Genomic DNA, 27,958 nt, shown 5'->3' with positions numbered 1-27,958 from the left:
AAATAATCATTGTTCTGGTATTATAATTGCTAACTAATTTAAATATTGATTAATACTGAGTCATATTGCAATGAATTACAGTTCAGTTTTTAAAATCCACTTTGTAGCAATCTAAAACATTGGTTCACGAAAGGATAATACACATGTATTGTAACAGCTGCCTCGCTTGGTGCTCAGCATTAAGATGTTAGTGTTAGGACTGGTTGGCATGGTGTCAGGATAATGTGACTGGGTGGGACATCATGCTACATGTCTGCAGAATGATGTCCCAGTGCTAGACATCACTATAGACTGCCACACTACAGACATCATAGTGATATGACTGAAAAATTGTTAAAAGCTACGTTAAAAATCCAAATCACACACACACACATACATGTATTGAGCAGTGCTTGAATTTGACATGCCATAGTCCAAAAAGAAAAGGGACAAAATATGTGTACTGCTTACTGGTTACAAATGGGTGATGGATGAACAAGAGAACCAGCTACCACAGTATATCCATGGTGAACCTGAACCAAAGCCATTCTGAAATTGAGAGTTGCATATTATTACAGGAACACATTGTACTCATTCAGATTCTGGTGCATCATGGAAAATAGGGTGAACTGATTACTGATTGTACTTTGAGAATGACATATTTAATACTGTCCAAATTGAGAGTATAGAGCATGTTTTCATTTTCATCAACATGCCCAAATTGTCTCAGTCCAAAAGTAGTAATTACTGTTGCAAAATAATAGTCTGTGGTGTTGTACTTAATCAGAGAAATTACTTGCACTAACATCTTGGCAGTTAATCAAATTTCTGATATCAAATTTTGTGCAATGATGGGTCATTGCAAAATTGGGTCTGTGAAAAATGGTGTGTGTGGGAAAATACATATATAAATAAGAAACAAAAAATAAATAAACCAAAGTAATAATAATATCAGAAAAAAGTATAAACAAATATTAATAACAAAAATAATTAAAAATCACAAGAATAATAAAGATATGTGACACTAATATTTTTAACATATGAGGAGGAAAGGAATATTCATGGACATTGGATACATTTATTTTCATTGGAAAGTTTCCAGTGAATGATGGGACTGTTCAGTGGAGAACTTGGGCACCCACATGAATCTTTTTATCTTTAGTACTAAAGTTCCCAGATGTGTTTTAGGTATTACTTGATTCAAACACTTGTCTCTCAAACAAACAGCTCCTTTGGATTAGTGGTTAGAGCATCTGCCTCAGATGTGGAAGGTCGTGGGTTTGATCCCCAGCCAAGTCATACCAAAGACTTACAAAAAAGGTACTAACAGCCGCCTCGTTTGGCACTCAGCATTTAAGAGGTTAGTGTTAGGACTGGTCGGCCTGGTGTTGTGATAATATTACTGGGTGGGACATCATGCTACTTGTCTGCAGCATGATGCCCCAGTGCTAGACATCACTATAAAATGCCACACTACAGACATCGTAGCGATATGACTGAAAAATTGTTAAAGCTACATTAAAAATCCAAATCACACACACACACACACAGAGTCTCTCAAACATTCTCCTACATGTAGTTGAAGACCACAGTTTCTGAGCATTTGCAACTTGTTTGAATGTTTGTAATTTAACATTATGTGACTTTGCATAATGGTGATCAAGTCTGGTCACAAAGTAAACTAAGGCCACTGTAACTAGAGTTCCAAATGTAGAGAGCTACATAGTTTTAAATTAAGTCTCAAAGACTTCAGTGTGGGACATCAGTGTTTCCCTTTACCCTCATTTGCGCTTTAGAGACCCGCAACATTTTAATTTGACCCCCATTTTTGGTTCCAAAGTTTGTTTTTACTCAATCTGACCCCCAGTTTTGACACCAAGGTGATTTTTGACTTTCACCCATATGAAATGTTCCACATGGAATGGATATGGAATCCATACATACTTTTACAGAAATATCCATATGGACATTTCTATTCTATAATAAAAATATCAATAATAATGAGGACTTTGTATAGCACCTAATCTTTAGAAGCTCTAAGCACTTTACAACATTAGACAACACCTATAAGATAAGAAACATAATAATATTATTGCAAAAACAAACAACATGAAATTAGGAAAACATTAAAAAAAAAACATGCTGAGAATATTTCAGCTAGGAAACATTATTAGGTCTTTAAGTTTGTTCTTGCAGTTGAAATAACTGAGTTTTGAGAGCCCTCTTGAATGGGATCATTGTGTCTTTGTGTCTAAGTTCAGTGGGCAATTCATTCCACGTTGCTGGGCCCTGGTATGCAAAAGAACACTGTCCATATGACTTTGTTTTCATAGTGGGAATAATGGGTATACGATTGTCAGAAGAGGAGCGCAAGTATCTTGCTGGTGTGTACACATGGGTGAGGTCAGATAGGTATGTTGGACTAGAGTCTTGACAGTGAAATGTAGCACAGAGAACAAATTTTGTGTTTGATTCTGGATCAAATGGATAGCCAGTGTAGGGTACAGAGCAGCGGGGAGGTGTGCTCTGATCGTGGTACTCTGAGTATGAATAGAGCAGCTGTGTTTTGAACTTTTGAAGTTTCTGGAGTAGATATTGAGATGAACCAGACAGAATTGAGTTACAATAGTCCAGACTTCAGAGTACTAATGAACACACAAGTGTTTTAGTGGCATCAATGGAAAGATATTTGCGAAATGAGCTGATGCGTCTCAGCTCAAGATATGCAGCCTTGCATATGTTCATGACATGTTGGTGCAGTGTGAGAGTACTGTCCAGAGTAACACCTAGGTTTCGTACTGATTGTGTGAATTTAATGTTGGTGTTGCTGATATTTATTGTTTGAGGTAAAGGATGTGAATGAGAAAGTCTTTGTGATGTGATCAGAATGGCCTCAGTTTTATCATCATTCATCTGCAGCTTGTTACATGTCATCCATGATTTCACATCAGAAATGCATCTCTCTACACCTTGGATGGTAGCATCAACTTCAGTTGGGTGGCTAGATTTGTATATTTGGGTGTCATCAGCGTACAGTTGGTGAGACACTGGATGACGATCTATGACACTTGAGAGCGACTGAGTGTACAGAATGAAGAGAACAGGTCCAAGAACAGATTCCTGTGGAACACAACATAGATCAACTGGGCTGGAGTGTATTCCATTTGCAGATACAATTTGTGTCCTGTTGACCAAGTAGGACTTGAACCACAGTAAGGCTGTATCATAAATGCCAAATACATGCTGGAGACGGTGAAGTAATATATCATGGTCAATTGTGTCAAATGCTGCAGACAAATTAAGGAGGGTGAGAACTGTAATCTTTCCACCATCCAACGCAGAGAGAATGTCATTAACTACTTTTAGAAGAGTAGTTTCAGTACTGTGGCAAGGGTGATATGCAGATTGTACATTGCGAAAAAGGCTATTTGAATTTAGATGAGATACAAGCTGGGATAGAACAACGTTTTCTAAGATTGTTGAAATGAATGGGAGATTAGAAACTGGGCGGTAGTTCTTTAAATCATTATGGTCTAGTGTTGGTTTCTTCAGCAGAGGGTTTACAATGGCAGTTTTGAAAAATGATGGGAATTCCTTAGATGAGAGAGAGGTATTAATAACATCAGTTAGTGAAGACAATACTGGATCTAAGCACTCAAGCAGCAGTGATGTTGGAATTGGATCAAGTTCACACAACTTTGGTGCACTCTTCATCATGATTGTACGTATGAAATCGATAGAGACAGGTTCAAATGTTGCTAATGGTTGCCGCTCAAATTCTCTATCCCAAGTGTATGGTGATGACGAGTCAATTGAAATTGTGGTGTCAAGCTTATCTCTAATGGTTTGTACTTTGTGATGGAAGAAATTTGCAAACATGTCCGGGAGGTCGACTGGAGAGAAGGTAGTTGGAAGTGGTGTTGATTTATTCCTTGACATTAGCTTCTTAATAATCTCTAAGAGCTCTTTGTAGCTGGAACTTTCCATGATCTTAGTAGTGTAGTGGGCTGATTTCGCTGCATGGACTGTATTTGTGACATTCTTCTTAGCGACTTCTTAGATTTGCTGATGAATAGTGAGTCTGGTGGACAGCCAGAGCCTCTCAGCTTTACGGCAGTCTCTTTTAGCAGTGCGAAGCTGGTCCCTAACACTGCTATACCATGGAGAACACTTTTGAATTGATACTCTGGACTCGGTAGCTGGGGAATGTTTGTCAAGTAATGAACGCAGACAGTTATCGAGTTGTTCTGTGGTAGGAGGTAAGCAAGTTGTTAGGTTTGCTTGGATGTCATGCATTAGTTTGGTTCTATTTATCATACGGAGGTTTCTCTTAGTAACAGATAAAGGTGGATGGTTAGGGACTGATACGTCAAGATGGCATATGCAGAGGTGATCTGATGCAAGGTCATGGGATACCAGGGAGGACCGTAGAATGTTATCATCAGGTCTATGAAGAATCCAGTCTAAAATGTGACCATGTTTATGGGTGGGTTGGAAAAACTGACTGTTTGAGGTTGAAAACATTAATGGAATCTATGAGTTTTGATTTATTTGAGATTGCTGGACAGTCAAAGTGAAAGTTGAAATCTCCAAGAATAATCAGGTGGCTACCTATCGAATTTCCATAGTCCAGGAGATTCGGAAACTACTCCAAAAAGAGAGAGTCAGCCAGCTTGTTTTTTCTACTAGGAGGAGGGTGGTATAGGCAGAAAAAATGGACTGACCTTTGCTCCAGTGTGAGTGTGGTTTGGACTAGTTCAAATGATGTGTGGTCCAAATTGAATGTTGTGGTATAGTTAAGATGTTTTATCATGGAGTTCTTTGTGATGACAGCAATTCCACCTCTGCGAGAATTACGGGGGAACGACTTGATGGAGTAACCAGTGGGTGTTAGATCTGCACACTTGGGCTCATCGCCTGATGTTTCTAGCCATGTTTCTGTCACAAAAAATATGTCAACATTTTGGTCGTTGATAAATTTAACTCTTTCTGTGCGCTTTTCCGGTGGTCCTACTGACTGGGCATTGAATAATGCAATGTGCAGAGGTATTTCTGAGATAGTTGACAGAAAGGTTGATGAATTAATTGGGATTTGAATTAGGTTATCGAAATTATCGGTCAATTTTTTTTTAAATGGTTGTGCCAAAATAAGGGAGATAACTGGAATTCTTCCTGTTCTACGCTGGCCAGCTTTGAAACAACGTTTCTTGTTTGACTTCTGTTTACATTTAGGTAATGATGAATGTAGTCCCAGTTCATTTAGTCTAGAGCACAATGTAGTGTGGAGAGCCAAGGAGTGAACATTTAAAGCAATTAGTGAGGGTCCATCATATCATAAACGGGTTGACTGGCGAGTATCACGTGATGGCGGTTTGTTCAAAAACAGTGGAGAAAAACAGCTGAGAAAAAGTCTAATTATTCTCGTTTCCAAAACAAGGAGATGAAGAAACACATATGAATTTAATAGCCAATACATAATGAACACAATAATGAAGATGAAAACAGGTAACAAGCACAAATATAATGAAAACGGCACAAAAAAACGGAACAGCTGCTTCAAGCCAGTTAAGCGATGGGGCCATCTTTGATCAAGTCAAAACTTAAAGTATGCTATAGTTAAAGCACTCTTATGGATTTCACTGTATCCATATGGAAATGTTATGGACTCCGTATGGAAAATCTCATGGAATATGCTAATTTGTCCATGAGATCTGTAGGTTGTCCATATGGAATAAAATTAAAATTCCATATGGAATTTGGCAATAATCCATATGGAATTTGTGAATAATCCATATGGAATTTGTGAATAGTCCATATGGAGTTGGCAAATATACCATATGGAATTTGTAAATGGTCCATATGAAATTTGCAAATAGTTATATGGAATTTGGTAATATTTCATCCTGTACAAAAATTTCCAGGCATTCTTAAGGCAGATTTCAGACTGGTTTTTTAAGCGCCTTCTGTCTAAACCATAAAAAAAATCTGCTTCAGATTTCTATTAAACTGCCTAATGATTCTTAGACATTATTGGGAATCAATGATGAATATTCACCATAATTTTTAAATGGATATAAATTTTATTTTGACAGACATTATCAAATAAGAATTAGGTTTTTCTTGTCCTCATTTTCTTTCTCGCATACAAAGCCTAATCCATGATGGCATCACTGAAGTCTTTTTCATTTCACTGAGAAGTCTGGTGAGATTTCACAAATATTTGACTAAAAGTTTTGTGAGATTTCACTACAATTTTGATCATTATATAGTATTTTACTGAAGTTTTTCATACATTTCAGAAGGTTTCAGATTAATAATGAATATGACTTAAACAGAACTTTATTAACCAAGGTGATATTAAGTTTGCATGATTTTTTTTTTTTTACAGATGTTGTAATTATATGACATCCAAGCCAAGATATATGGGAGTTAATAATAATAATAATAATAATAATAATGACTTTATTTAGAGAAGTAAACTTAATTACACTACTGATCTACCTTGAGGTCTTCTATCTGTTATGTACAATCATCATCATCATCATTGGCGACTCGGTCTCGAAAGACCATGCGAATAGCGCCCTTGGGGTGTTGTCTGTCTCTGTTGGCATCGTCTGCTGTGGCTGTGCAGGCCTATACATGAGTGACAGTCCCTACTGCAGTTGGTGCAGACATACTGGGAAGTCTGCGTTACTGTGGTTGCTGCTGCGTTCTTCTTTCTCTTACGTTTCTCTGCCGCCAACTGGCCTCTCCTCGCATCAGCGACTGATATGCCATTGTTTACCATCAGTCTCCAGGTGCCTCGGTCCTTGGCCAGCTCTTACCAGCCATCGGGTGAAATGTTGCATGCCTTCATGTCCCTCTTGCACACCTCTTTGAAACGGAGTGAGGGGCGTCCGACTCTTCTCATGCCAGTGGCCAGCTGTCCATATAAGATGTCCTTTGGCAGCCTTCCATCCTCCATGTGTCGGACGTGACCCAGCCATCGAAGGCGGAGTTTAATTAGCAGGGAGTACATGCTGGGGGTACTTGCACGCTGCAGGATCTCGCTGTGTGGAACACGGTCTTGCCAGCTGATTTTCAGGATGCGTTTTAGGCACCGTATATGGAAGGAGTTGAGCCGGCGTTCTTGCCTCATGTAGGTACTCCAGGTCTCACTTCCATATAGAAGGGTGCTGAGAACGCAGGCCTGGTAGACTCGGACCTTGGTGTGCTCTGTCAGCGCGTTGTTTTCTCACACCCTCTTCGTTAATCGAGCCATGATGGTATTTGCCTTTCCAAGCCTTCTGTCCAGCTCCATATCAATCGAGAGAGTGTTGCTGATGGTTGACCCTAGGTAGGTAAAGTTGTTGACTGCTTCCAGGGTGACACCGTTGATTTTGATTGAAGGGGCAATGGTGCTGTCTTGCACGCTGACATTTGTTTTTTCCAAGCTGATGGTGAGACCAAACTGCATGCAGGCAACAGCAAAACGGTTTTCCAGTCTCTGGAGGGCTTCCTCGGTGTGGGCCACAAGAGCTGCATCATCTGCAAAAAGCATCTCCCTGATGAGCACAGCTCTCACTTTGGTCTTTGAGCACAGTCGTGCCAGGTTGAACAGCCTCCCGTCAGACCTGGTGTGTAGATATATGCCATCCGCGGACGTGTCGAAGGCGTAGGACAGGAGCAGGGAGAAGAAGATCCCAAAAAGTGTTGGTGCCAGCACGCAGCCCTGCTTCACACCACTTAATTGGGAAGGAGGTTGAGGAGGATCCATCATACAGGACTGTTCCCTTCATATCTGCATGGAAAGAGATTATCATGCTGAGGAGTTTTGGGGGGCAACCGATCTTACTCAGAAGTTCAAAAAGGCCCTTCCTGCTGACCAAGTCAAATGCCTTGGTGAGGTCGATGAACATCATGTAGAGTGGTTGACCTTGCTCTCTGCTCTTCTCTTGGAGTTGTCGTAGGGAGAAGATCTTGTCTGTCATCGACCCACCTGCTCTGAAGCCGCACTGTGATTCCGGGTACACACGGTCTGCCAGCAACTGCAGTCTGTTGAGTATGATGCGGGCGTACACTTTACCAACAATACTCAAGAGCGAGATCCCTCTGTAATTATTACATCACTGCGGTCGCCCTTGTTTTTGTAAAGGGTCACAATTGTGGCATCACGCATGTCTTGGGGGACTACTCCTTCCTCCCAGCAGTGGCAAAGTATCTCGTGCAGTGGTTTAATCAATGCTGGTTTTCCACATTTGATAGCTTCAGGCGGGATGCTGTCACTACCTGGTGCTTTGTCATTTGGAAGGCAGTCGATTGCTTTGCTGAGCTCTTCTAAGGTTGGCACTTTGTCGAGCTCTTCCATGGTGGGCAGATTCTTTATGCTGCTGAGGGCTGCATCAGTGACTGACGTTTCTCGGGAGTATAGTTCTGAGTAGTGCTCCACCCATCTGGCCATCTGTTGCCCACGGTCTGTGATCTTCTCTCCCGTCAGGGATTTCAGGGGAGCGACCCCTTTCACTGTAGGGCCTAGAGCCTTCTTGATGCCACTGTACATACCTTGGATGTGTCCGGACTCGGCACTGCGCTGGATCCCTTCACACAGTTGTTGCCAGTCCTCGTTCGCACACTGTCTAGCAATGCGTTGGGTGTTACTTCGGGCACTTCTGAGAGCAGCAAGCATCCGTTCATTAGGGCATTTTTTGTAAGCTATGAAGGCTTTTCGTTTCTCCTCAATTTGTGGTTCCATCCTTGATAGGTGTGCATTGAACCAGTCCTGGCTGGGTCGTTCCTTCTTGCCAAATGTTGACATAGCTGTACTGTAGATGGCACCCTTCATGGCGTTCCACTTGGCTGTAGCATCGTACTCAGGCAGGTCCTGGAGAGCCTTGTTCAGGGCAGACACATACTCCTCCACCTTGACAGGGACTGACATCTGCGCAGTGTTTATGCGAGGACATCCTTTTGGTTTTGAGCGGTGTAGCGTATGTGGCTGTAGTCACACTCTGCTGCTCACAAGGGCATGGTCGGAGTCACAGTCTGCACTGTGGTAGGTTCTGGTGGAGAGGACGCTGTTAAGGGCAGAGCGCCTGGTGATGACCAAGTCGAGTTGGTGCCAGTGATGAGATCTGGGGTGTTTCCATGACGCTTTGTGTTGTGGCTTACACTTGAAGAAGGTGTTTGTGATGCACAGGCCATGGTAGGTGCATAGCTCCAACAGCCTCTGGCCGTTTTCGTTGGTCTTTCCAGTGCCATGATATCCGAGGCAGGTAGGCCATGACTCGTGGTCCGCACCTACTCTGGCATTAAAGTCGCCGAGGAGGAATAGTGGTTCATTTTTGGGGCATCCTTTGATCTGTTCGTCCAGCTGCCCATAGAACTGATCCTTCACGTCTTCTGATGACGTGAGGGTTGGGGCGTAGACACTGATGATGTTGACAGGACCTGAAGCAGTGGTGAGGCGGATGGACAAGAGACGCTCAGTGCCCCCTGTGGGAGGTTCAACCGAGGCCAGGAGATTGTTTTTGATGGCAAAGCCCACTCCGTGTTGACGGGGCTCCTCAGGTTCTCGACCCTTCCAGAAGAAGGTATAGTTTTCCTCTCTGAGGGAGCCACTAGAGGCGAGCCTGGTTTCCTGGAGGGCAGCTATGCTGATATTTAGTCTGGTGAGTTCTCTATCGATGATGGCCATCTTTCTGGTGTCCACTTCTCTGAGATCGTCGGAGAAGCCTGTACACATGGTGCGCACATTCCAGCTTGCAAATCGAAGAGCTGGAGTCTTCTTTATTGGTTTCTTGTTTCTTTTGTCTGGTGTGGAATTACCATCTGCTTGTCATGCTGAACAACACACTGAGCTCCAGACACCCACTGGAGCAGGCAGACAATGGCGGGTCAACACCTTATTGACCGGGGGCTGCCCGGCTTGAGGTGGGCGATAGTTGGCCAGTGGGACACGATGATCCCTCCCACCGTCAAAGCTGACCCGTGGCGCCCCTTCCCTACGCCAATCAGGTGGGACTTATAACCCGTAAACTGTCAGCTTCCGTGTTGTTTCCTCATTCAGTAGCGAGACTGGAGTGTCCTCTCCAGGGCGCAAGCCTGGGCGTGGAGAATGGAGATCCTGGGCTGCCCAGACGTCAGGATCCCCCTCTCGTCCTTGCTGGTGGGGTCCAAAGGAATGCTGAGCATGACATTTGGCACCAGTTTGGATGCAGGAGCTGCCGGAAGGAGGCCGTAGTCGACCCCCAGCCGCCTTAGGGACTCCACTCCTGATTTTCTGTCTGGGTTTACTCCCGTAGCCTTTCCTGCTCCCGAAGATATCCACAAGGCAGTGGAGCCATAATCCAATGGATGGGACTTGGTTGGTTTTGAATCATTGTTTCCTTCTCCTAGATGAACTGCCTGACAAGGCTAACAAGCTTCATCTGCCCGGGTTTGGGGTCAGAATTTCCCTTCTCTTAGACTGGTTGCCTGCCAAGGCTAATGAGCCCAGTCTGCCCACCCAGTTATACCGCCGGGTACTCGGTCGCGCCACACAGCAGGCTCTGTTAAAACGGGGGGCACTGTGTGAAGGTGCTGCTGTGGACACAATAGTGTAGGAGAGGCCATATGCAAGTAACCTCCTGCCCCGCAGATCGAGACAGTGGTCCTGCGGCGATCACTACACCTGGGAAGGAAAGGCTATGAGAGACGCTTCACTTTCCTTTGGCAAGCGGGATGTCAGGCCCAGGCCACGCACCCCCCAATATTGTATGTACAATATTTATAGTATATACAACATGATGTGAAAAATCTGGCTTGACACTAAATAATTAAGTGATTTTAAAAATCAAAGTATCAAGCCTGGAATATATGCACAGGCATCTGTGAACACATAAACATATATAAAATATTAATCTGCATTGAAAAATTCAACTGTGAAAATAATGCAAAATTACAGAAAGGCATCCATTTGAGACATGAAAAGAAATGCTAAAAACCTGCCATGTCATTTGTACTGCAACTTGATTTTTGATTAATGTACAAACTATGATGCTGTTGTGGTCTCTTGAATTAATCCTTGTTCCATAAGCAGCCGTGACAAACGTTTATCATGATAGAAGTACTCTTATTTTACACTGAATTCCAACACACCTAGAATATTTTGATAATATACACAATAATGCCTCATGATATTGAACGATGGTTCTGCGTGTGGGCCAAGAAAATTCCGCAAAGATATGATCATCTTTGATAGACATGGGTATTTCGCAAGAATTCCCACCACTGATCTATACGCTGTCCTCCTTAAATTCATCCTGGAAGTTAATCAGTTTTGAGTTTTACTGGTGTCCCTCCTTAAATTCTGGAAATTAATCAGTTTGGAGTTGTACATACACACTGATCAAGTATGATCCCATCGACTTTGATTCAAGCTATATTCTTTGCCACACATTTTTCAAATGGTTATTCAAACTCGCATCCTGCTCAAATCGCCATGTTTAGCATTCCCGTCAGTTTCCGAAAGATTTTGACCAATCAGAAAGCTCTTTACAATGGTCATCCTTTAAATAATAAACGAAACAAATACTTATTAGAAAGCCCATTTCGGAATGGGACCAGATAGAGCATTATTTAAAAAAAAGTTTCAGAGATGATATTAAAAAAGGGTCCATATGGAGGAAAATCAGATTCAGGTCAGGAGAAAAGCAAAATTCTGATTCAAAACAGAAAACAAGAAAACTTGTTTGAGTGCAGTTAAATCCAGTTTAATTTTAAAAAATGCAACAACAATAACAAAATTTGATAAAGAAATATAATACAGAAAGATGTGGAAAGAAGTTATTGTTCCCAAAATAAACAATACAATTACAGCTATCAGAAACGGGGAATATAAATGCTGCTGAAAATCAATCAAACTGTACAAGAAACAAAAATAAATCTTATTTATATTTTTTTACTAAAATGTCAGTGATATTACAATCACAAAATATCACTATATATTTAGAATTTTTGACAAACTCTCAGTGACATTTCAATAAAAAATTCCCACTGATATTTTCAGAAATGTTGGCAGAGTCAGTGAAATTTCAATCACAAAATTTCACTGATATTTTCAGAAATTTTGGTAAAATCTCCTAAAATACCATAATTTTAGTGAAAAAGGATATTTGAGTGAATGTCAAGAAATGTTCATTGCTTTTGCTCAAATTTAAATCACATTTTCACTAGGGTGTGATTTTTGTAGAGCATATTTTAATAGGAAGCCAACAAAATTACTTTTCAGAATAAACATTAGATCAAGCCCAAAATCCACCTTGCACCAAATATTCACGTATGCTTGTATTTTAATATTAATTTTCTGATCATGTTTACATTTTCCCTACTTTTTTGGTCAGGTCTTTGTTTTTAAACATCTGTGGAAATAAATTAAAGAAAACTGACATACATATGTTTCTTCAAATTTATATGAGTATGTATTCATCCTTCCACATCAGCTACACTGACATATACATGTACTCAAACTCCCACCAATATTTCTATTTTGATCAGATAGTTTAGGTTATTAATTCTTCAGAGAGTATTTTCCATGATGCTATAATACATGAGCCTGCTTTCCATATGGAAAAAAGTGCTTATGGATTAAAGTTGCAACTTTATTGCATGTGGAATTTTCACTTGCTGTGCGGTACTTATGGAATTGATATGGAATAAATTGTCTGATTCCACAAGTTTTTCAGTCCATATTTATTCCATATGGATTCCATAAGTATTCCATACGGAATCTATTAGAAATTTCTGTATGGGTAGTCTTGCACCCCTAGGGAATAAACTGCGATTTTTCACCTCCAGTTACTGGATAGAAACAGGGGAATGGTTATGCAGCCAGATAAAGGAGAATAATAATAAATGCATTCTCACAATAAACAAAGTGTAGAATTATATTATTACATAAAAGCTCTGTAAAGGAAATTGCTTTGAAAATGTGGTGATACCATGTTAAACTGTTTACTCAGCAAAAGATACATATGTTTAGAATTACACCGTATTTGAAAGCAGAAAATAGTTCCAGAACAAAATCATGTGCTGTCCAGATCCTGTTACTCAACTTGATTTGATCTTAGTGCAGCAAGATTCTATAATTGACTGCTTAACTCTTTTATCAAGTGCACCTACATATACTTCTGTTGCAGGGATTTAAAACTCAAATCACCATGAGGGCCACACGAGGACTAATACATTGGCCCAAGTGATTTATAACTGAAGAAAAAGTTTGCATTGTTAATCGTTTTACAAATTCCCTTTGTTGTTGCAGGCCACAGGAAATATCTGCATGGGCTTCAGGCCACATGTTTAAGACCCTTGATCTGTAGTCATCGTGTTTATCTCTTCAGGAGTAAAAACATTAAAATTGTATATTACTTGTCAAAGACAAAATCACTTTGCATGTGGTCACATGTCTTCAGTGGTCATCATCCAGGCATTTCTTAACCAAATGTAAATGTGACATAATCAGTGGTCATCTGTCTTCTGTGGTCAGCATCCAGCGATTGCTTAACCAAACTGGTTTCACCCAGCCTTCAACGGTCACTGGAGCATATGAGCAGTAGCCACTCCAAGTATGCAAATTAGGCTTCTTTATTATTTGGTGAGCAAGTCATGCTGTACATAAAGGTATTTTACTGGAATCCTTGTTTAAACATTTCATATTCCATTGTACTTCATAATCCTGTGCTGACCAAATTAAAAGTTAATGGCCAGGTTGACAAAGAACTTGAATTTGGACAAGGTCAGGTCGAAAATACAATTATGTGTATATCATATAATCATGGAGAAAGGTCAAGTGCAAAGTTGTATAGTAATCATCATGGCCTAATCATCATAAATATCATCTGACTCCCTTCCTTGGCCTCACTGTCATATGTGGATGTTTATTTAGTGACTGAACTTGAGCAGCAGGATCAAATAACCAGCCTCTGTTACTTGCCACCCCACACCAAAACTGCCTACCCTTCTGCACATGAGATTCTCACGTGAGATCTAACTCAGGTTAGTCTCATGTGCAATTTAACATGCAAATTAGGTAGAACTCACGTGAGCAAATAGATTCTAATAAGAAAATCACATGTGCAGGAATTGTTAACAAGAGCAATATCTTGCTCACGTGAGCCACACCTTGCTCACATGAGCCACACCTCGCTCACGTGAGCAAGATCTGCTCACGTGAGCCACGCCTCGCTCATGTGAGCAAGATTTTGCTCACGTGAGCAGCATCTTGCTCACATGAGCAAAAACAACAAAAAACAACCATAGTATTTAGTTTTTATTGAATACAAGAATTAAACAGATTAAGATCAATATTCAAATCTAGTAATCATAAGCATATAACTTGAGTTTGATTAGTGATCTTTTAATAAGGTAAGACAACTAGAGTATGTATGTATGTATGTATGTACCTGTTATATTAATACATCACATTTATTCTAAACACTTTAAGGTCATAATGAAAGATACTGCTGGAAATTTGCTTCACATGAAGACCATTCTTCACCGTTCCAGAAAATTCGAAGCAAACAAAACGTGTAATTGACATTCCTGCTTCTGAATTTCATTATTTGCCAGTCTGCAACAATATTTTCACTTGGAGATTGTTCTCTTTGAATCAATGCACTTCCTGTTGACCACTGAATTTAAGTTAGCAGGCTCAGTTTTGAACTTTTGAAAAATGAAACCTGAAATGGAAATGAAAAAGTTGGTAGAAGTTTTTTTTTTTTCTGATCACAGCATTTGAGACATTATGTAAGGTTGATTTTTAAAGATTCGTTTTACAAGGTAAAGGCAAAATACATAATTGTAGTTTGGATTAGATGGCACTTTATCACACTGTGAAAATAGGAGCCAGCTGTTTTCCCAAGGACACACTTATGCAGCCAACCCAGTCTGAAAATTCATCCTTTGGACTATGAGTCAAATAGCTCTACCAATAGAATTACCATAGTTTAGTAGCAAACATATAAACTGCACTGTTGATGAGATACCTGCAAGTCATGTTGCATATTCCAAATTTGACTACTTCTGGATAAAGATGCCAATGTGTACCCGGGTATTCTCCCATAGATAATAACCTGGGTAATAAAACGAACAATTGGGTACCTGTTAAAAAAAAGAGGTGTTCACAGGGGCTCATATGGTTGCTTACAATTTACTTGTCATACGTGGTCTGTATAATAATACAATCCTTTCTCAAGTGACCTATTTAAGAATCAACGCTGATATTTCAAGCCTGACCATCCTAACTTCATGCCTGTCCATGGTTCATGTGCCAATTTTCTCATGACTTAAAACACTCTTGTTTTCAGATCCTGGTGACATTATCTGGGTCAAATAAAATTAAGCACAAAATGAATGTCTGGTTTAACATGGCTACTGTAACATGCACTTCTTATACCACCATGTTAGGACAAAAAATGAATGAAATGGACAACTATACAGACTGAAATATAAAGATCAAAAAAAGTTTGCTACTTAATAACAGTTTTGAAAAAATCAAATAAAAATTGATGCATTTGTAACTTCTGCATGAATTTTACATCAAACAGTTCCAAGAAAACTGACAGGTTCTTGAATGTGAAACCATCTGCCCTAGATTCATTCTATTATGATACTACACACATAGCAGTCCAGCTTAAATAGAAAATAAATGGCACCAGGTATCATTTTTAAAAAAAGAAGAAAAAACAACAACAAAAATAACCCGGGATGTATCAATGCAACTGATGGATGTTATGTAACTGAAAAATGTTAGAGAAAAGAGATTTTGTTAAACTTAAAAACATGTTGCACTGGACCGTCGTTATGGGATGAACCATGGCAGGTTGAGGATAATACAACAATTAACATTTATGGACTTTATGACAATTCGTGAAAGTTACTGTAGACATGTACACTAGTCGAAATGACTGTTATGCACAAATAATTTATAATTTCTTTTGTGTCTATTCTCATCCATACTACTAATCCACACGAGTTCAGCTGATTTGTGACAAAAATTATAACTGCATATACATTTTTCATACAGTTTTCTGTAATAATGGCATGTAATTTATACTCGTGCTCAGATTATGATTTTTGCCACTTATGTTAGTAATAATTATGCTTACAGCTCTTTTTGGGGTTGGAACATGTGAACCTACAACAAAGCAGTTCAGCTTCACATTTAATACAATTTCGTTTTGATTGTATACTCTGGTAACCAATCGTTAGGAATGATGGGTACACGTTAGAAATTTCCAAAAAATTGACATCTCTACTTCTGGAACAGTCCTCTGGAAGATTTCTCCAAAACTTTTAGGATACATTTTTCCAAAATATGTACATTTGCAATATATAAAGAAATTCAAAATCTGGTTTCCAATTTTTATATTTAAAAACAAAAATGTATTGGGGGTAAAATTTTAGAGTCTGAAATGCATATGTTATCATGTGTATTACATCAAAAGATTTGAAGCGTCTTGTACATACCCTTTACTGGAGTTGGAATTTCCTCTAGCATGGCAATGCAGTTTTGTCTGACTTCTTCCTGCTGCTGTCAATGTTTTGCACTTCTTTCAAATGATTTCTAACTTTGTTGTGTTCATTAAATTTTGTGACCTTCATGAAATTTAATCTGTAAAAAGAACAAAATTAGTATAATTGATCTTTTTTTAAATCTATGCAGAACAGAAAGAATGCACTGAAATGAGAAAACGATTTGGTTGGCAAAAGAGTCCTAGTCTATAAGTGTATATAAGCATTAAGAAAAGCTGTAATCCTTATCCAATTAAATCTCTATTTTAAATTTACCAATCAAAATATTTGACAGACAGGGCAAATGTCTTTTAGGAATAAAATTATGAATCAAGCTACTGCATTTGGTTCTCAATCGTGTATGCTTATCTTGATCCACCCAATCAGCAACAAAATAATACGAAGAACATTTATGTTTGTACATATTGTTTCAATCGGTAACGCAAGTGCTCCTCACTGAGGCGCCCGCATTATTATTGGGGGTGGGGGTAAGAGCCATACATGGTTGCACAGTTGAATTGTGGAAGGCTTAAATATTCGATGATAGTGTGGTGTAGATATCATTTTTAGAAACAGGAGGTTGAATTATTATCTTTAAGTAAAATCTGAAACAAACCCTTGGCTCAATTTTAAACGACCATGCGAATTTATGCTTATGCTTATAATGTCGATGATTCAGGCTATCCACTTTGATCATTCTATATGCGAAAATTGTAAAAAGAAATGAGAAAAAGTAACTTACCTCTTTCTCGGCAAAGAACCAGTCTTTCATAATCCTTGAATCTTCCCTAACAGCACGTCGACGTCTTCAGTTTCGTACTGGACATTAACATCAGTACCGACGTGGACATCTTTAGATGTTGGTGTTGGTTTCTATATTTTAATGATGCCCACACTCTTGCTGTCAGAATGTTTTAAGAGCAAACATGTTGCAGGAGAATATTAAATAACTTTCTTCATGAACAGCGTGGCCCTTGCTAAGAGAACATGGCCCGCGCGTAAATTTCTGTCTGTTCGGTTTAAAAGTGCTATTCTACATGTACACTGTAGGTCAACATCCAGCATCTGTTGAGTTTATCTGAGGCGCCATAAAGGGTAATTTATTAGTAAACACGTTGTTGTACGCATAGGGGCTTGTATCATTGATTACAATATCAAAGTCAGTCATACATTTAGTATAAAAATAATACTTTTATTATTTTATACTACTGTATGACTGACATTTAAATTGTAAGCAACCATGGGAGCCCTTCTGGTTTTACACTCCTTTGTACACATGTACTCAGGTATTTCTTAATGTTATATTTTATTTATCAAATAAATGTTATTTTATTATCTGATGTTTCATGAAAACTGAGCTATAAGTGAATTCATATCATTAATAAGTTAATTAATATAGACTAAGTTAATTTTGATGTTTTTACAGTAGCTTGTTCCGACCCATGCCCCATAGGACACTCTAATGGTTCTAACAAGCCGATTCTTCCACCGTGTACTCTTATAACCTGGGTCACAGAAAAGTTAACGGAAACGTCAGTGATTTGTTTTGTGATTATTTCAATAGGAAATTTCTTTTATAAACTTTGAAATGACACGATCACAACATTTAAAAGGCTGCAAATAAGCAAAATTTTCCATTGCCAAGAATATACACGTGTAAAACAGTGCGAAACAGCTACACAACCAAACACGACTGGATTAGGCAGTTTCTTACGGATTTATTAAATTTTATGTACAGTACATGTTTTTTTTTTATACTGATAATGTACATATGCATAGGAAACGGGGTTGGCGTGAAACCTCGATAATAATTTGTCTAATACGTAACCTGTTCGACTGTTCAGTTGGCGTTTGAATTTTGGCGGACACTAGACAAAATGTTTAATGTTACCCCGCGTATTTCTTTGATGCCAGACATTCAACGTCGGTGGACAATGTTTTATTAAACACGTTAATATTATTAATCCGTTATGGTTTCTGCGTGGATTAAACATAGGCCGTTTTATAGAATATGAGGAGGGGGGCGTCAAGCGTACGTACGCGGGGGGGGGGGGGGGGGGGCGTAAAAAAAAGTATGAATGCGTGGGGGGGGGGGGTCAAGCTTTGCCAGATTTTTGCGTACGTACTAAATGGATGACCCCTAAGCCGAATTACACAATTCAGTAAGTATAAGATTGTATTGACTTTTTGTGCGAATGTTAGGCATGGAAGAAAACGACGTAGTTTATGTAATTCTCCAATTTTTCTGGAAAATGACTTGAGAGTTTATTAGGCCAAAAGGACTGTGCATCAGTGTTTTTTTTTTTTTTCCAGATATGTGGCTATGTATTTGTTTTACAATTTTATAGTGGGGTTTTAGAAGTTTGTGAATAAAGGAGCTGCATCATATGTTTATGGAACATAGGATTCATTTTAGGGCAAAAGTTTTATTTCCTTTTTATATTTGTAAACTGTGTATTTTGGGGAGAGAAACATTTCACCTTTTTACGGTTTACTTTATTAAACATTAACCACGGTCAATATGCAAGTTAGTAACTCTATTCTTTGACAGCTGTTAAAGGTTAATGGGTAGTCTGGTTATACGAGACCTTAATTCTGAATTGTTTTGTTTTATGAACAGTGAAATGAACCTTAATATGTTCAAATACAAGGAGCCTGTTGGGTCAAATTAAGATTAAAACTCACTGTGAGAAAATAAGTTGAAGATGTTTTAAAATTTAAAAAATACAACAAAGCAACATGAACAAGTGCAAAATAGAAATTATGTCTATTTGACAATAATGGAGATGCTTGACATTCAACATTTACACAAAATATTTAAGTCCAAATTGCTCATGTGATAACTCACATGAGAAAATCCAACTTTGAATAAATTTGAAATAAGTGTTTAATCAGAATCAAAGTCCAAGTTTCTCACGTGATAACTCACATGAGAAATTAGAACTCTGCCTTATTTTCAAACATGGTTGTATGTAATGGAAAAGAATGTTTTTCAAAGTTCTACTTTCTCATGTGAAAATTTAGATTCTCACGTGAGCAAAATCTGCTCACGTGAGAATCAGGTTAGTTTTTCCTTGGCTCACAAGATCTAACAAACTGCACACATGAGCCTGCAAAATCTACCCAATTTGCATACATTTCTAACAAGGTTCTCGTGTGCAGCTTATGAGCAGCTCATGTGAACTGGTGAGATTTTTCTGTACGGGACTGTACCACACTGGAGGCTCAGTCAAAGAGTTGTTGTGTGGGAAAACATTGGACTCAGGTCAGTTATTTACTGTAAGAGGCAGATCTCTGCTTGGCACTGTAAAAGTACTCGTATTTGCAGCTCAGTCCAAAGGATAGTCAACTTCAAAACCTAGTCAGTGCTGCTTTTAGAAGCACTGGTAGAAAACTTGTATATGGTAAACAGGTGTAACAAGGTAACTGGGTTGGACTTGGGATTGATGGCAACAAAATTACAATGTTTATTGATGAATGACTCAAATTAAAAAAGAATCATGATTGATATTTGTGTGTATAAGATCCAAATATTGGACAAATTAACACAATCCGCATGAACCTAATAATGTAACATAAATGTGAATACAAGTAAATGACCTTACACAGTACAAAGACAAAGCATTTGGTGACATTTGATAATTGGTTCACACTGATTAGATAGTGTGAATCAAACCCACTCTTCTGGTTAGGAGTTCCATACCATAACCATTGGGTCATTGTTTCCCTCTGGTGGGATTTATAGTATTTTCCAAGTTCGGATTAAATTGGTTCAGCCCAGGGACTTGATAATAAACCCATAACTTCTCTTGTAATGCCAGTAATTGCATATATGTTAAGGGTGTGGTTATGAAAAGTTTCTAAGTTACAAGTCAGGACAAGTCCCCACAGGATGGGAGAGAGATATGGGGGACTGTGCTGATTGTATACATGACTTTTTTATGCTGAGCAAGTGATCTTGTAAATTAATTATGGCACCTTGCTTGTCCTAGATGAAAATCGTGCTTATTTGATTTCCAGTGTTTACATCAGCGTGGCTATCTTAAAAATCGTGCTATTGCTACTAAGCCTGAATGGAAAGTCGTATTGACATGAGGTTTATGATGTCTAGTTGGTCCTAAATTAAATATGTGCTGACCTGAATTCTAAAGTATTCATGTTGGCCATGTTAAACATCATCTTTTAGCTACTCTTTTTTTTAAAGGGTAAGTCATTTTGACATGAGCTTTTCACCAAAGATTTCTAATAATGTCTGGTTGTACTTTGAAGGATTCTTTTTAAAGCAAGATGTGATAATCAAACTTCTAGTTTCTGATGGAACTGAATCCCAAAGAGTATTTTAAAATTACTGCTAAAGTCAGTGTTTAGAAATATTGACCATAAATAATATACCTACTGAATTATTTCTCTCTATTGAACTTCCTACAGTTCTTTGTGATCACTGAGCAAATGAAACATCCTATGTTGATGTGTATTGCATAATATCTTGTTTTATGTCCCAAATGCTGCCATTATTTCTGATTAAGAATAAATTTCTTGTGGAATCCCAAAATTATTTCATTCGTAAAATATTTGAATTTCTCTTGTCACTAGCTTGCTAGTTGGAAATAATAGTTGGCAATAGTAAATAGTAATAATAGTTGGCAATAGTAAATGTGTAGAACAGGTCCTTCATTGAAATAGTGAAGAGATTGCAAACATTAAGCTCATGATATGGAACATTTGTTTATATCCCCATGCCTATAAGTTGATTAATGTCTAGTAAATTACCATGTTTCATTGTAAATTCAATGATAATGTTATGATATTTATATAGAAACTAGCACTTAAATTAGTGCTTTTTTCAGAACAGGCATACTCTGCTGTAGACAATTCCTTTAAAAATTATATGTGAGCAATTCCATTGGTTGTTTCCATCAGTATTGCAAATTAGGTGCATAATGTAGTTAGTGATAAGTTGTTAATTACTAATAAAGTTCATGTATGAAAAACAATAAGAGGTAGATGATTTTATTCAGACATTGAATTATAGTGCTTATAGTTTTAAGCTTGTTAAAATCATGTCATGCTACTAGTGAAAGTTCACATGGACCAGTGGGTATCTCCAGCAGATTGATATTGAATTTGTTGAGGTTTGCATGCTTGTTAGTTAGTGGTATAATTAGGGATTTTATTTGTAGTGCAGCATTTTTTAAAAATCTTAATCATCCAATGTCTGCCCATTTTCCTCTTTCATATAATATATAAATATCACTATTACTCTTGGTAAGTGAAAAATGTTGCAGATTCCTAACACCATAATCACAAGCTTAGCAAGTTTAGTCTAAAGGGTTTAGTGAGAGTTAAATAGATTGATGTTATTGTATGTAAATAATTGAAACTACTAAGATGAATGAATGATGAAATTTAAAAATATTATTTTTTAATACTTTTAGGAACATCATTCAGAGGATATACGTAAGTATACGAATTGATATGCCTTAGCAAGGCAATAATTTGCTAGACTCCCTTTCAGAACCCTCCTACTCTGTATATAAATGTAAACTTCATATTTTATTGCTATTTCTTCTTTTTCAGCCAGTGAGCATATTGTATGGCCCTACACATATCATGCACTTTAATCGCCCATCATCCTTTAATATTTGACATTTTTGTCTTCTGAGAAACACTGGACCAATTTTAACCCAGTATAAAGGAAAACATTCTTGTATTAGTCCCATCTTCCCCAGGTATGGATGTTATTACTAGTAATAAATCAGTAAAATAATAAAATAGAGACAGTCATACATAAAATTATATTTTTATAAAGGATATACAACAATTAAATTATTTTATTAAAATTTTATAGTTTTGTTTAGTGCCTTGGTAATAAGGCCATTATGATACAAAGTATCTAACTTACGAATCCAGTAACTTTTCTTAAACTTGTTGAAATATTTGTCTAACATATTGCTTGTTATACTATTTTACAGATTATCATATAAATCACAGTCAGCCTTATAACAGAGAGAAAAGACTTCTTTTGTATTGGAGCTACTAAAATAAGTACTTTGTCTTATTGAGAGCACCAACATCTATTACATTTAGATGATTAAAAACATCTGTTTTATTTTCTGTCAGTTTCCATCAAATAAAAGATCTTCTGTCCTCAAGAATTGTTTTATTTTTGTAAAATGTTTTTATGCTGTTTTTGTTTGATAAATTTACGAAACTCCAATATTTTTTAAATATAAGGCCTATATTAGGTAATGAAGGATTATGCTGTGTTGTGAAAGGAATTATATTTTTCTCTAACATACATTTTAATGTGTTTAAAGCCTCATGTTGAGTCGGATTATGGGCTTTGCTCAGCACAGAATCAATGATATGTAAAAGATAATTTCTATTTTGGAAATATGTTTTTAATTCATTCAACAAATTTTGTAATTGACAATCATCTGAAATAATGCATTTGAATCTTTTGGCCTGACTATATGGTATACAGATTTTACATGGGATGACAAGAAGAATATTCCACATATTGGTGGATATTAGTTTCCTTGATGCAAGCATTAATAGAGATAGTATTATCAATATTGTTTATTATATATACATCTAAAAATGAAACATGCGTACTAGATGCAGTATAAGTAAATTTAATTATCTGGTGAAAATCATTTAGGCAATCAATGAATAGTTTCAGTTCTTCTGAATGGTTCCAGATCATAAAGGTTTCATCGAAAAATCTAAACCAAACAGTTGGATTAAACTTTTATAGTTTACCCTTGAAAAGGGAAGCTTATGAAGGAGTTATATAGGATTAACCATTGTCATACCCATTATTTGGGTGTGATTTGTACTATTAAATTGGATATAATTATTTTCCAAGATTGGTTTTATTATTTTACAAATATCTTCACTAGATAGTGTGTTATTATTAAGATTGTTATCAAGAAAATATTTACATGCTTCAATAGCATCTGTATGAGCTATGTTGGTATATAGTAATGTTACATTTAAAGGTACCAGGACTGAGTTGTCAGACAGCTGTGGAAGTGATTTCATTAAAGGTTGTAAAACACTATCAATAAATTTGCATGGGTTTTTAGTATAAGAATTACAACCAGAAATATTGGCTTGTCTTGGATAATTTAAAGGGAAACTAAGGTCAGGGTTTTTATGAGTTTTGTGTAATAATTAGAACTTGAGGTGTACATATTTGCAAAGGGAAAGTATCCAGTTCTTCATATTCAGAATTATTATTCTTAGGGATTTCATGAATGCATGTGGAAGTTTTTGATTTAATTTCGAATGACAGGTCTTCATTAATTTTTTTGTAGTATTTTCCATCATTTAATTGACATTCAGCTTATATAACATAATCATCCAGATTCATAATAATAACAGTGTTTGATTTATCAGCCATTTTAATTACAATACTATCATCTTTCATTAGATGATGTAAAGACTCAATTTCATCCTTAGACATATTACAGTAATATCGCTTATGATGATTCTCATGTAATTTCTCTTGTGTGATCACGTTAGTTTAAATATTTAATGGGAGTCATATCCATTAGTTGTGTAAAGATGATTTGTGTTGATGTAACCCATGTTTTAGAATGAAAATAATTTGATTCACCCTCTGCATTGTTGTGTGTTTTATCATAAAAATTCTTTTAATTTCATGTGTCTAGAAGAATTAAAAATTTCTTCAGCTAATCTAATTTTATTATGATATTTTGGTTTAAAACAAAACTTTAGCTGTTTACCCGACAGCATATAGTCACTACTAGTTAATCTTCTTCGTGAGAGGTTTAACATTTCTTTTTACCTCTCTGAATTTGTTTTTGTAGAGATTTTGATATCCTAAGCTGAATTTCATGTTTTTGCTCAAGTCAACATCATGTGATGGAATTGAAATCTAATCAGGATGAATGTTCAATTTTTTTAATGGCTCAGATTCTCTATGAATAAAGTTTTAAGGTTATGTGGTATCCACGTGACTGTGAAATCTTAGTGCACACACAATGATTTATTATCTAATTCAATTTCACCGCTCCGGTGGCCTAGTGGTTAGAGCATCTGCCTCGGATGCGGGACGTCGTGGGTTCAATCCCTGGCCGAGTCATACCAGAGACTTAAAAAATGGTACTAACAGCTGCCTCGCTTGGCATTCAGCATTAAGAGGTTAGTGTTATTACTGGTCGGCCTGGTGTCAGGATAATGTGACTGGATGGGACATCATGCCACATGTCTGCGGCATGATGCCCCAGTGCTAGACATCACTATAAACTGCCACATTGCAGACATCGTAGCAATATGACTGAAAAATTGTTAAAGCTACGTTAAAAATCAAAATCACATCACATCACACATCTAATTCAATTTCTGATTTTAATTGTCTTAATTTTCTTTGATTTTCCCAACAATTGAGTGCTATGATCAGGATATGAAAACTTTAAGGAAATAGATTAATTCCTTTGTGCAACATAACATGCATTTTCATTAAAAACTGGTTGAGATTGATTAATAACGAGTAATTCATTCCAAATTATATATCTTCATGCATACATGCATGCATTGATACACATAAACATCCATAGAATCATACAATCATGCTAATGTCAGCATATCCTAGGAACAAGTTGTCTATTGTACATGGAAACAAATATAGTGTAAGAACTACAGCTATACATAGCCTGTTCATTATTAGGAATTTGATTATATTATTAGAGAGGATTTAGCTATGAATTAAATTTGATGCAAGTTCTCCATTACAACAATTTGTATCATCATATTCCCATATATACTGATGTTACTCAGTAGTATAATGTTATTTTGTATTTCTTCTTTTTCATCATATCCTTCACAAAACAGCAAGTAAGTGTTCTATGAATTCATTTCTACTACTTTCTCTAAAGTGTCACTATTGTAACAGTACCCACAAGAATAAAATCATTTTTTCCCTTGCACTGAGCATTATGTTGTCTGCAAAGTAATCCCTGAGAGAAAAAGTTAGAAGCATACTGGACCTAATTTGATACAAGGAAGGATGGATTTTGTTCTACTGTAGAGAAGTTAAGTTGGTGTGATATATTAGAGGCAGATGACAGAAATTTTTTAGATGACTATAATGGTTATATTGTTATCTTGATTTTTGTTTGTGTAACATTAGTATGTTTTGTTATATTTCTTTATAATTGGACATTGCAATTTTGATATCATTCACTGAATTTCATGGTTGTGCTCAAGTGAACATAATGTGATGGAATTCACATCTGATTCGGATGATTATTGGACTTTTTTAATGGCTCAGATTCTCTTTGAATAAAGTTTCAGGATTATGTGGTATCCAGGTGACTGTGAAGCCTTAGTGCTCACACATTGATTTATTATATAATTCAATTTCTGATTTTACTTGTCTAATTTTCTTTGATTTTCCCAACAGTTGAGTGCTATAATCAGGATATGAAGACTTTAAGGAAATAGATTAATTCCTTTGTGTAACAAAACATGCATTTTCATTATAAATTGGTTGAGATTGATTAATAACGCGTAATTCATTCCAGATTATATATCTTCATGTATAGATGCATGCATTGATAGATTAAACATCCATAGAAGCATACAATCATGCTAATGTCAGCATATCCTAGGAACAAGTTGGCTATTGTACATGGAAACAAATATACTGTGAGAACTACAGCTGTACATAGCCTGTTCCTTGTTAGGAATTTGTTTATATTATTAGAGAGGATTTACCTATGAATTAAATTTAATGCAAGTTCTCCATTACAACAATTTGTATCATCATATTCCTATATATATACCGTTGTTACTCAGTAGTATAATGTTATTTTGTATTTCTTCTTTTTCATCATATCCTTCACAAAACAGGGTGTAAGTATTATATGAATAGATTTCTACTACTTTCTCTTAAAATGTCCCCATTGCAACAGTACACAAAAGTAGAAAATCAATTTGTTCCTTTCTTTGAGCATTATGTTGTCTGCAAATTAATCCCTGAGAGAAAAACTTAGAAGCATGCGGGACAAAATTTGATACAAGGAAGGATGGATTTTGTTCTACTGTAGAGAAGATAAAATTGGTATGGTATATTAGACTCAGATGACAGAGAAATTCTAAATGACTTTAATAGTTATATTTTGATTTTTGTTTGTGTAAAATTATGTTTTGTTATTTTTCTCTATAATAGAACATTGAGATTTTGATATCCTAAGCTGAATTTCATGTTTTTGCTCAAGTCAACATCATGTGATGGAATTGAAATCTAATCAGGATGAATGTTCAATTTTTTTAATGGCTCAGATTCTCTATGAATAAAGTTTTAAGGTTATGTGGTATCCACGTGACTGTGAAATCTTAGTGCACACACAATGATTTATTATCTAATTCAATTTCACCGCTCCGGTGGCCTAGTGGTTAGAGCATCTGCCTCGGATGCGGGACGTCGTGGGTTCAATCCCTGGCCGAGTCATACCAGAGACTTAAAAAATGGTACTAACAGCTGCCTCGCTTGGCATTCAGCATTAAGAGGTTAGTGTTATTACTGGTCGGCCTGGTGTCAGGATAATGTGACTGGATGGGACATCATGCCACATGTCTGCGGCATGATGCCCCAGTGCTAGACATCACTATAAACTGCCACATTGCAGACATCGTAGCGATATGACTGAAAAATTGTTAAAGCTACGTTAAAAATCAAAATCACATCACATCACACATCTAATTCAATTTCTGATTTTAATTGTCTTAATTTTCTTTGATTTTCCCAACAATTGAGTGCTATGATCAGGATATGAAAACTTTAAGGAAATAGATTAATTCCTTTGTGCAACATAACATGCATTTTCATTAAAAACTGGTTGAGATTGATTAATAACGAGTAATTCATTCCAAATTATATATCTTCATGCATACATGCATGCATTGATACACATAAACATCCATAGAATCATACAATCATGCTAATGTCAGCATATCCTAGGAACAAGTTGTCTATTGTACATGGAAACAAATATAGTGTAAGAACTACAGCTATACATAGCCTGTTCATTATTAGGAATTTGATTATATTATTAGAGAGGATTTAGCTATGAATTAAATTTGATGCAAGTTCTCCATTACAACAATTTGTATCATCATATTCCCATATATACTGATGCTACTCAGTAGTATAATGTTATTTTGTATTTCTTCTTTTTCATCATATCCTTCACAAAACAGCAAGTAAGTGTTCTATGAATTCTTTTCTACTACTTTCTCTTAAGTGTCACTATTGTAACAGTACCCACAAGAATAAAATCATTTTTTCCCTTCCACTGAGCATTATGTTGTCTGCAAAGTAATCCCTGAGAGAAAAAGTTAGAAGCATACTGGACCTAATTTGATACAAGGAAGGATGGATTTTGTTCTACTGTAGAGAAGTTAAGTTGGTGTGATATATTAG

At 36.9% G+C, this 27,958-nt stretch overlaps 1 protein-coding gene and 1 long non-coding RNA gene across 2 annotated transcripts in view; one reads left to right on the top strand and one right to left on the bottom strand.

Moving 5' to 3' along the window:
* LOC149786538 (uncharacterized) overlaps positions 1-27,958 on the top strand; it is a 192,469-nt gene that overhangs the window by 119,025 nt on the left and 45,486 nt on the right. Inside the window, exon 16 of the mRNA XM_089975945.1 lies at positions 21,942-21,963. Coding sequence (XP_089832071.1) covers positions 21,942-21,963 — 22 coding nt within the window. The remainder of the gene's footprint in view (positions 1-21,941; positions 21,964-27,958) is intronic.
* LOC149786539 (uncharacterized) lies at positions 14,344-17,586 on the bottom strand. Its single transcript, XR_016425205.1, has 3 exons — positions 17,249-17,586; positions 16,462-16,606; positions 14,344-14,672 (listed from the first exon to the last, which is right to left on the bottom strand). It is a non-coding gene; the product is annotated as an uncharacterized LOC149786539 (long non-coding RNA).

Source organism: Sinohyriopsis cumingii, chromosome 12 (genome assembly GCF_028554795.1).
Source record: "Sinohyriopsis cumingii isolate HCF-2022 chromosome 12, ASM2855479v2, whole genome shotgun sequence".
NCBI lineage: Eukaryota > Metazoa > Mollusca > Bivalvia > Unionida > Unionidae > Sinohyriopsis > Sinohyriopsis cumingii.
Note: the sequence above shows the minus strand (reverse complement) of the source record. Positions and strands in the feature narration are given on the sequence as shown.